The sequence below is a fragment of the Aspergillus novofumigatus genome (genome assembly GCF_002847465.1).
Source record: "Aspergillus novofumigatus IBT 16806 chromosome Unknown P174scaffold_1, whole genome shotgun sequence".
Lineage (NCBI taxonomy): Eukaryota > Fungi > Ascomycota > Eurotiomycetes > Eurotiales > Aspergillaceae > Aspergillus > Aspergillus novofumigatus.
In genome coordinates, this window is record NW_020194274.1 from 1,380,768 (window position 1) to 1,390,240 (window position 9,473).

At 52.2% G+C, this 9,473-nt stretch overlaps 4 protein-coding genes across 4 annotated transcripts; all 4 read right to left on the minus strand.

The window, feature by feature from the left end:
• Nucleotides 1–494: 494 nt before the first annotated feature.
• On the minus strand, nucleotides 495–1,561 carry P174DRAFT_456109 (uncharacterized protein; the record flags this gene model as incomplete). The annotated part of the gene is made up of 3 exons (XM_024829398.1): nucleotides 495–773; nucleotides 827–1,043; nucleotides 1,113–1,561. 3 exons carry the CDS (start codon nucleotides 1,559–1,561, stop codon nucleotides 495–497), a joined length of 945 nt encoding a protein of 314 aa, XP_024686977.1.
• A 971-nt stretch (nucleotides 1,562–2,532) lies between these two features.
• P174DRAFT_508661 (putative MFS sugar transporter) lies at nucleotides 2,533–4,422 on the minus strand (the record flags this gene model as incomplete). Its single annotated transcript, XM_024831476.1, has 3 exons — nucleotides 2,533–2,927; nucleotides 2,977–4,259; nucleotides 4,329–4,422. 3 exons carry the CDS (start codon nucleotides 4,420–4,422, stop codon nucleotides 2,826–2,828), a joined length of 1,479 nt encoding a protein of 492 aa, XP_024686978.1. The 3' UTR covers nucleotides 2,533–2,825.
• Nucleotides 4,423–5,185: 763 nt separating this feature from the next.
• Nucleotides 5,186–6,384, minus strand: P174DRAFT_436792 (oxidoreductase, short-chain dehydrogenase/reductase family). The gene is made up of 3 exons (XM_024826125.1): nucleotides 5,557–6,384; nucleotides 5,381–5,524; nucleotides 5,186–5,346 (listed from the first exon to the last, which is right to left on the minus strand). The coding sequence occupies exons 1-3, from the start codon at nucleotides 5,974–5,976 to the stop codon at nucleotides 5,260–5,262; spliced, it is 651 nt and encodes a 216-aa protein (XP_024686979.1). The 5' UTR covers nucleotides 5,977–6,384; the 3' UTR covers nucleotides 5,186–5,259.
• Nucleotides 6,385–7,384: 1,000 nt separating this feature from the next.
• P174DRAFT_361685 (sialidase family protein) lies at nucleotides 7,385–8,638 on the minus strand (the record flags this gene model as incomplete). The annotated part of the gene is made up of 3 exons (XM_024821801.1): nucleotides 7,385–7,865; nucleotides 7,926–8,042; nucleotides 8,109–8,638. 3 exons carry the CDS (start codon nucleotides 8,636–8,638, stop codon nucleotides 7,385–7,387), a joined length of 1,128 nt encoding a protein of 375 aa, XP_024686980.1.
• Between the last annotated feature and the right edge of the window lie 835 nt (nucleotides 8,639–9,473).

A 9,473-nucleotide genomic window follows, 5' to 3' on the forward strand; every position in this document is an offset into this window, starting at 1 on the left:
ATCGTAGATTTAGATCAAGCAAGACGCCAGTTTCACCAGGAACCTGGAAATCATTGATTAGATTGTCGGATCGATCGATTGAAGAGTATCAAAATTCAAAGATCAACATTTATTTGCAGCGGCACAAGGAACAACACTTGGCAGATCCACCAATAGCACTAGTCCCAAACGGGGTGTGCCAACTGGAAAGCTCAGAAGTACAGGAGGTACAGAGGGAAAGATCGACAGCAGCATTTCGTCATGGTCGACTCTTCTGCCGACGGACAGGCCTCTGTTTCATATGCTTAATCTTGTTTGAGATTTATCGTAATTAATTGTCTTGCATAGATCAGCAGGGTGACACGTGAGGAGCTGCCTGATCTAGGTACGTAGTAAATAGAGAGAGGGGTATGTGCACCTCTGGATATATTCTAGAGATATCTGCATAAGGTCAATATGTTCAATTATGTCATGTATGTATATATATACATCATTATCCTGATTATATGCTACTCCTATCCCCTGACATGCTCTCGTGTATATACCTTTGGGAGTGACTCCGATTTCCTCCTATCTCCCCCATTCCCAGTCAGGGCTTCAATATCCTCATCCGTCGGGCGTAACCGTCCACTGCCCTCCATACGATGATGCTGATGGTGATGCTCGCCGGTATGTAACAGGATCTCGCCGCCCATGTTCCGTTTCCGAAGCCAGTAGGCGCGCATGCGATCTAGGGCGGTTTTGAAGTCGTCGAGGATGACGGTGTCGCAAAGACATTTGAAGATAAACGACAGCTTGTAATTGTTAGTAATTTCTGGCTTGGAAGTCCTTGAGTATGCTACAATACCTTCCAGAATGGCTCAATCCCCGTCGGCAAGGACGAATGGCTAAACACGTTGAGGACGCTGCAGGTATCGACGACCATGAAAGCAATAGAAAGACACATGGACGCCAGCATGATGCCAAACCGCGGGGAGACGCTGACGAGCTCGATGATGCCAAAGTTGTATTCGCGTTTGATGGTGTAGAAGAGGGAGCAGGTGGTGAAGATCCACCAGGGGTCACTAACTCAGTCAGCTTGTCAGTTTATCAACCTTTTCCGCTTGGGAGGCAAATGGGGGGGAGAGACAAACCGGAAAATCGGCTCGAGCGGCCTCGTCGTTAAAAAGATCTTGTTGTAGTTGTTGAAATAGGCAAAATTGGCATAAATCTCCAGCACCCAGTAGGGCTGCGCCAGGATCACGGTCCCAATATAGAACAGCGACACCTTTCGCGACATGAACGGGCGGTTCTTCATCCAGGCGATGACGTTGTGCAAGCTCCACGAGACATTCAGCCCGACGGCCGTGACGCTCTGGTACCATCCGTACACGGGGTCTTTGGGGAAGATGAAGGTCCCATTGGGCATGGCCAGGATCAACTCGATCAGAATCAATTTGTGGAGCAGGATATGCTTCTTCATGTTGACAAAGGTCACTGAGGCCATGACCAGCAGGCAACCCAGCATGAGGCCCTGGCCCCATGCCTCAAGCACGAGGCCATCGGGATTGGTGGGTCGCGAGATGCGATCCGATGTCGACATTGGTCACAGTTGCATACTGAAGCGGCAATAAAAATAAAACATAAACAAGAGAACAGAAGGAAGGACAAAGGCCGGTGAAAGAACGGAGGGTATTCGGTGAATAAGAAAGGTAAAGAAAGGGAGCGAGCTGCAGGTGAGAAAGAAGAGTACGTAGTGGGACGCACACGAGATATAACGGTTCTGTGGGGGAGCAAAATTCTGGAGTTTCGGAACCGTGAGACTGGAGAATATGGGGTAGATAGAAAGTATCTATCGGCTACTGTCACTTGTCTAGACTCAAGCCTCAAAACCAGACCCACGAGGCGATATATAATAATGCCACAGCCACATGGCTAGATGACGCTCCAATCCTTGAGAGGAGACAGGCAGGGACACCGGCCGAAGGTTTAAGAAAAGGTCAAAGAGCCGTGGCCGTAGCAATCGGCACAATCCCCGTCCTGGGGATAATTCATGCGATTGGTCGAGAAATGTCCCTTCCAGTCAGAACTTTCGTAGAACCGGCCCGGAAACTGGGATAGGAAGGACCAAAGGCCAGAGTGTGGTCTTTGCATTTCGCCTCGAGTCTGTCCAGGTCTGTGGCTGTCTGTGCCCCGTCTGTGCCCGTCTCTTATAGTTGCTTCTTTGATAGACATGCATTGTATGATACTTTTGACTACTTGACACTCACTGCAACCTTGTCAATCCTGTTGAATATCGGTCGGCATCGTCAAGAAACACCCCTCATAAAGTTCACGGACGGGGGAACGGAAAACGGTCCTATGGAAGACGGAGACGAGAAAAGTTTGCCACTGCGGAGAAGGGAAGCCCGGGAGGAAGAACCAATGTAAATGCCTCAAATGGCTCCGTCCCTGGTTTAGTCTAGGACTAGAGTAAGGTCGGTCCTTACTTAGTTTTACTTGGCTTCGTATTACCTTTCTTTTAACAGAGTAGTCCACGAGCAGATGGTAGTAATGAGCAGTAACCATACCAATGTCAAGAATCGGATGTCGATCTGTTCTGCTGATCTGTCTCCAGTGAGACTCAGCCTTATGGATAGGATCTTGTCAGTCACACGAGTAGAGTCTCAATCGAGTCCATTGAGCTGATTCAAGGAAGAAAACATGACTCTTTGTCTTCGGCTACTGCCTGCCTGCGTGCATGTGAAACCGACTACGCCACGTTCAGAACTATAAACTCCAGCCAAAGTATAACGCATTCCATTACGTGCAGCTTCATTCATAGGACAGTTCCTCCAAATCAAGACCCTCCTGAACCGAAAAAGGGCTCAAGATGTCTTGACTGAAGGCTCTGCCTCGTCGTCGGTGCTCTTTTCCCGAGGCCCTCCCCCGAACACATTCTGCATTTCTTCCAGAGAATGGCGGGATGTCTATGGGTGGTTAGTCGTAATGAGGATCGAGGAACGATGGGAAACTTACCTCTCGCAAAAAGAACCACGAATATGGGATTATAGAATAGTTGAAAATGGCAAACATCAAAAACATCCGCCATCCAATATTCTCAATCGCGTGCGGCGTCACCTGCGACATCATAAAGTTGAACAGCCACTGCGACGCGGCCCCCACCGTCACTCCCACCTCGCGCGTGCGACTGGAGAAGATTTCTCCCACGTACAGCCATGGCAGTGGTCCCCAGGACATATTGAAGCTGAACGCCTCGGCATAAGTCATAATGATCATGGCGATGCCCGCGTGCGTTGCTCCCGTTTCTGCAGCCCCCGTGGACGCTTTCGTTGGATGCGTCGCCAGTACACACGCGATGATGAGCATAAACGAGCCCATCGCGCCCGCCCCAACCATGAACGGCACTCTTCGCCCGATCCGGTCCATGACAAACAGCTGAAAGACACTGACCCCGACCACCTTGACCACTCCGAAGAAGCCCGTCACCAGCTTGGCCGAGGTGCCCGCGCCGACCGCCGCGAAGATCTGCGTCGCATAGTACGCCAGCGAGGTGTTGCCCGTCAGCTGCGCACACAGTTGGATCGTGACGGCAATGAAGATCCGGTACCGATTGGCCGGCAGCAGCAGCTCGCGCCAGGTCCAGTTCTCCCGCACGCGCGCCTCCTCCTCGAGCCCCGTCAGGATCTCGTCAAACTCCTGCCGTAGTTCGGCCGTCTCCTCGCCGCCGCGCACCCACCGCAGCGAATCCCACGCGGCGTCGGTCCGGCCCTTGGCCGCCAGCCACCGGGCGCTCTCCTTGACCGTGCACATCCCCGCCAGCAGCAGCGTCGACGGCAGCAACTGCAGCCCCAGCGCGATCTGCCACTGTTTTGTTGCTGACGGCTGGTCCTTGGACACCGCGTACGTCACCCAGTACGCGACCATCACGCCGCAGGCAAAGAACCACTGGAAACACGCCCCCAGCCGCCCGCGGAACTCCTTGGGCGACATCTCCGCCGCATACATCGGGATCAGCACCGTCGCGGCCCCGATTCCAATCCCGGCAATCACGCGGCCGGCGTAAAAGGTACCCAGCGTGTGCGCGTTGATGACCTGCAGGATCGTGCCGAGCGTGAACACCAGCGAGCTGATGATCAGTCCGCTCCGGCGGCCTAGTCGCGAGGCTACCGGTGTGGTGAAGAAGCATCCGAAAAACGCCCCAGCCTGAAGAATCGAGACTGCATTCGAGTTGACGGTGGTTTTCTGCGCTTGAGTATATCCAAAGTCCTTTTGGAACGATTCCAGCGTCAGAACGCCGCCTGTTCAATTGTCAATTCAGCTGGCCTTTTTTTTTTTTCCCCTTTTTTCATTGATAGGGAGCAACGCACTGATCACCCCAGTGTCAAATGCAAAAGCAAACGAGCCCATGCAACTGGCCGACACCAGATAAATGGCCCGAAGCAAGCCAAGTCTTTTGCCCATATTGCTCAGTATCTCTTAGCCTCAGAGACAAGGTGCAGAAAAAGAGGCGAGGTTGAGACTTATAACTAAGACAGGATAAAGAAGGTCGATGCATTGCATGCCAATCATCCCTGCCGTTGCGTGATCTGAGGTGTCAGAGTCAAGTGTCACACCCGCAACCACGAAGATTGCTGAACAGGAAAGCTTGCGGATGATCCCGTATCCTGATAGGTGACTGACTCTGATGCCACGCGGTTTAGTGCCATGTCGAGACGGCTGATTGCTTGTCTATTGCGTTTGCGAGTCAGCAAGCATGCTTGGAGCCGAGTCCCGACCCGCTCGGCTATTCTTATCGACTGACTCGTGATATCGATGATGCGAAGTTAAATGATCCGTAAGTTCTAAGTGACGAGGAACAATGATTGGTGAGTGATGTTGGGATTTGAGTTGAATGGTTGGTTGGTGATGGGCAAATCATGGTCGTGATGACGTGACGGGTCAATGCATCGTAGATGTAAAGATGGAGTCGTCATCGTTTTGATTTCTTTGATCGTGCAGTTCTTTGTTCGGAAGCGTCTCTTTGACCTCGAGATGGCAATTGATGAATCTTGATGATCTTTCGTTGTACCCGCAAATGATACGCTCAGGGCGGACCCAGGGGGGTAGATGCCAATAGAATGCGGCCGGCAATAGTTCAACACATTTATAGAGATCAACAAATGCTGCTCTGGTTTATCTGTAGCCTTTTTGTACATATATAAAGAAAATTGCTTTTATATATAATGACTCCTCACAGCATGCTGAGGGGTTTTCCCCCTGGTTATGAAATATATATAGCAATACTCGTCACTGTGCTCCTCACCATGAAACCTCTTTCTTACATGCATTGAACTGATGGCCAAACACTGGCGCATAGAACGCCATTCCATCCTTGTTCCAGAAAAACTGTACTGTACAACCTCAGATCTAATCCAAGTACTCCCCAACGCCCCTCCGTCCACTCCCACAACCTCCCCGCCAAAGCATCATCACCCGCAGCCCTATAGAGCTTCCCCAGAACCCCCACCGGCTCATAAAACCCCCCATTCACCAACTCCTCTTTCCGCACCGTCGCCGCCCAAAGCTGATTATACGCCCCTCCGCCGGCTTCATCACCTTCCCAATAGTAGTCACATAGATAAACGCACGATTCCCCCAGGTCTGATTCTCGACCAGCCCCGTGCTCACCACTCCAGGGTGGATAGAAACACAGGTAATGGCGGGATACCGCCGGGCCAGCTCGCGCGCATACAGGATATTAGCGAGCTTGCTCTGACCGTAGCGGATCCAGGGGCCGAGGCCGAAGGCGTGGAAATGCTGGACGGTTTTCAGGTCCGAGAAGACGATCCCGCCGCTGGGGTGGCCTCGGAAGCCTAGCGAGGTGAGGAGGATGATGCGTGCGTCCGACTGTTCCTGCTGCTCGGCTGTCCGCTGTAGCAGGGGGAGACACTTGCGGATTAGCAGTGCGTGGCCCAAGTGGTTGGTCCCGAATTGCACCTCGTAGCCGTCTTTTGTGAGTGAAGGAGGCTGCGCCATGATGCCTGCGTTGCACATGAGGATGTCGAGACGGGATTCCTGGCTGAGGATTGTTTCTGCTGCTTCGTCCACGGAGGCGAGGGACGCGAGGTCGCATGGGAGGAACGAGACGCGTGTTGTTGCCGAGTAGGCAGATACTTGTTTGATGAGGTCGTCGGCGCGCTTTGCGTTTCGTCCGCTGATGTAGATATGTGCGGGCGGCTGCGAGTGTTTCGTCAGATGGAGCACCGTCGCGGCGCCGAGGCCGGCTGTTCCTGGTATATGTTAGGGTGTTTGCCAGCTGAGGGAGTACCCTGCAGGTTCTAACCGCCAGTTACTAGGATGACCTTCCCCGAGAGGTCTGGCATTTTATCGGGACTGAACGACACGCCGGTTGGCATTTTGATCGAGTTGCCAGGATATCTCAATGAAAAACTTGGGATGATATCCGGATGGTTTTTCATAGTCGACAGGACCCTTAACAGGAAGGCCCAAAAAGCCATTTCTATTCGGGTCCGGCGAGATTCCTGGAGCCGACTCTCTGGTTGTTGCGCAGGGTATGGACGTATCGGTCGATGCCTGCTCGGAGATAGTGTTGACCCCGGTTCATTCAGGGTAGATAGTCTAGACCGTTGAGCTTTGGCCTGTTTCTACCAAGCTGTCATCCAATGAGTCGGGTTACGCTGCAATGAGAGGCAGGGATGCAGCGGCTAGGCAGTATATGCTATCGTCTGCCTGGGAGGACTAGAGGTTAGCGTCATGTAATAGCTGCTTATTATATAGACCAGCATCAGATTGATTACTCCGAGCCCGAGTCAGATAATTAGATTTAGCGTAAGTTCGTGCGTTGTAAGCATCAATATAAGAATCATAGCATGAGGTGTACAAGGTGTTGCCTGTTGACTACGCGTCATATCAATTGGTTAATTTCAGCCTAGTATACCTCTCTAATTGAGCAGGATCAGTAAGCACCATGTCTGCATTAGCTTCAAATGAATCTTATCAGTTTGTGACTGTGGGATCAGAGTACGCGGAGGATCCAGCAGGATCGAGCTGCAGTGAGGTCTCATACGGCTGCCATCTACATGCAATGACCACAATATGGATTAGAATAAAAAGTAGTAGTGCTCCAGGGACCACTAACCACAGCGCTAAAAAGTCATAATGATGATTCCATAGACAACGTGATATACTAGCGTAGGAACCCATGTGCTGCCTAAGGGCCTGGCCTGATGGCTGTTATATATGAATAAAATACTACTACTTTCTGTTAGTCAGATATGCTGCAAATAAAGCAGATATCTTCGTGCAAGAGAGGAATAAGTAAAATTCATCTGACTGTTTCTAAACTGCATTGACCCTATCATCTTCTCATCTTTTGATCTTGACCTCTATCAAATCCTATACAGCTAAGTAACTCCACCAAGTACTAACGCAGTGCTTCCTCCAGGTTCAGCAAGGTCACAGTAACCTTGTTGTTCTCTCCATTCAAGACACCAGCGCCATTGATCAAGAGCATCTTCGGGTCCTCACTCAGAACCCGCAGCGACCGGGTATAAGCGTTCGGCTCACCAGTAGGGATCTCCCTCCACGGGCCCTCTCCCAGAGCCTGGTTGACGAACACGCTGCTGGAGGAATATGCGCTCACGATGATGGTTCCGTTGACGCCGCCGTACGGGGACCAGACGACATAAGGCGACGAGGTGGGGACATAGCCCGTGGTCGTGACAAGGCGCTGGTGAGGAGCCGACAGGAAGTTCTCCGGGTCGGAGGAGATGCGGTAGTAGACCGGGAAGGAGTATTGGCTGGTGCCAAAAAAGGAGCCGTATTCGTAGGTGTAGATGTACTTGCCATTGGGGAGCTTGGCGACCACGGGCATGCCGGGGCGGTCGGTGTAGGTTGGGTAGGCACTGTTATGGTCAGTCTTCGATTGAGTTTCAGGGTAGACGTAGGGGTGAAGGGAGACGTACACATCATCGACGACAGGACCCCAGTTCTTGAGGTCCGTCGTAACCTGGTGAACCATCTTCTGGCCGTGGGTGGTGTTGGCTCTCTGGTCTGAATAGTAGCAGATCAACTTGCCATTACTGTCATAGACTGTTAGAACTAGACCGGAAGACTTATCACCCCATGGAGAGACTATGGAGACCTACCGAGCCATCAGGAAAGGCTCCCACACAGGCGTCAACCCGTTATCGGGAACAGCCCTTCCGCCAGCAGCAATGTGGCTCACAAACTTCCACGTCACACCAGAGTCCCGCGACGCATACAGCTCAATGTGCGTCGACGACAGATCGGTCGGAATGGCGCTGCCCGCCATCAGAATCGTCCCGGCAGGGAACGACCCAATGCGCTCGGGAAGTCTGTACAGCTCTGGCTGGTAGCGAAGTCCGTAGCCATACACCTGGTCTTGGACCCGCGAGAGCTCCTTCCAGGTCCGTCCGTGGTCTTTGGACCGGTAGACGGGGAAGTACACCTGCGGGGGCTCCTTGGAGTAGTTCTCCCAGGTGGCCAGAAGGTCCCCGTTGGGCAGCTCCAGGTTGCGCGCGTACAGGACGCGCGGGACGTTGTAGTCAGCCGGAGGTTGGAAGACGGTCACCGCATTGTAGGTTGGGATGGTGGCCCGAGGGACACTCGCGGCCAGGGCCAGAGGTGCGAGGCCGAGAAGGCTAAGGAATCTCATTGTCGGTCAGGAACTTGCGTGCTTGACAGCTTGAGTTGTCAAAAGTGTCCTGTAGACTGCCGCAACCCCGGTTTTATAGTCGACATTGCGATGTTGACTCCATTCACTCTCCAATCGAATGATGTTTAAACGAAAGTGTCTCGGCGAGGAAGACTATCGAAAATGCGGAGAGTGGCTTCATCCCGCCGGAGTTGTCCCCTGTACGGATTCGCCCAGAACCGTAACTATGCAAAAGCTAGCCGCTCTTGGAATTTCCATCAATCGTATTCCTGCATCTAAAACGGAGGGAAATGAAGAATCTAGATGCATCGTCATTTCTGGTCCAGAAGTCAACGGTGCCAAAATTTGTCGTGTGAAGGAGTTTGGCAACATACAAAGACTCAGAAAGGAGGCATGAGCGGCTTCTTCAGGTCAGCAGCAGGTTGTGTCGATAAGCGGGGGATCTTCGGCAGCGGCAGAGCATCTCGATCTCTCGATCTCTTTTCAGCAATCAGCCACGAAGAGAGGAATGAATGAAGGATCATCATTAGTCGAGGCAGAGTCATGCAATCAAACCGTGGTACGTCCTATGCTCGGAGAAATGCCTCGGAGAAATGCCCACGTTGGCGTGAGGGAAATTGATGTTTAGACACGATGTGTGGAGTGCAGGACGCGGAGGCGAACTCTGGGGTGAAAGTGAGACATCCAGATCCTGCCAATGATGTGACTAGCGGGCGCAGATTAGCCTGTTCTAATGCGGGGAACCGAGACAGGAACTCGTCAGGAGTCAGGAGTCAAGACTCAAGCCCATTGATCATTGGATAACATAGCAGTCTGATCCCAGGGAAATGAGAAG

Bases quoted from the DNA above. Each gene is read 5' to 3' on its own strand.
- P174DRAFT_436792 (XM_024826125.1), bottom strand. From the start codon at position 5,976: ATGGCGCAGCCTCCTTCACTCACAAAAGACGGCTACGAGGTGCAATTC. The intron at 5,525-5,556 runs GTGATGAAGCCG...GCGTATAATCAG, and splicing joins ATGTGACTACTATTGGGAAG to CTTTGGGCGGCGACGGTGCG. The intron at 5,347-5,380 runs GTACTTGGATTA...TGTACAGTACAG, and splicing joins GGACGGAGGGGCGTTGGGGA to TTTTTCTGGAACAAGGATGG.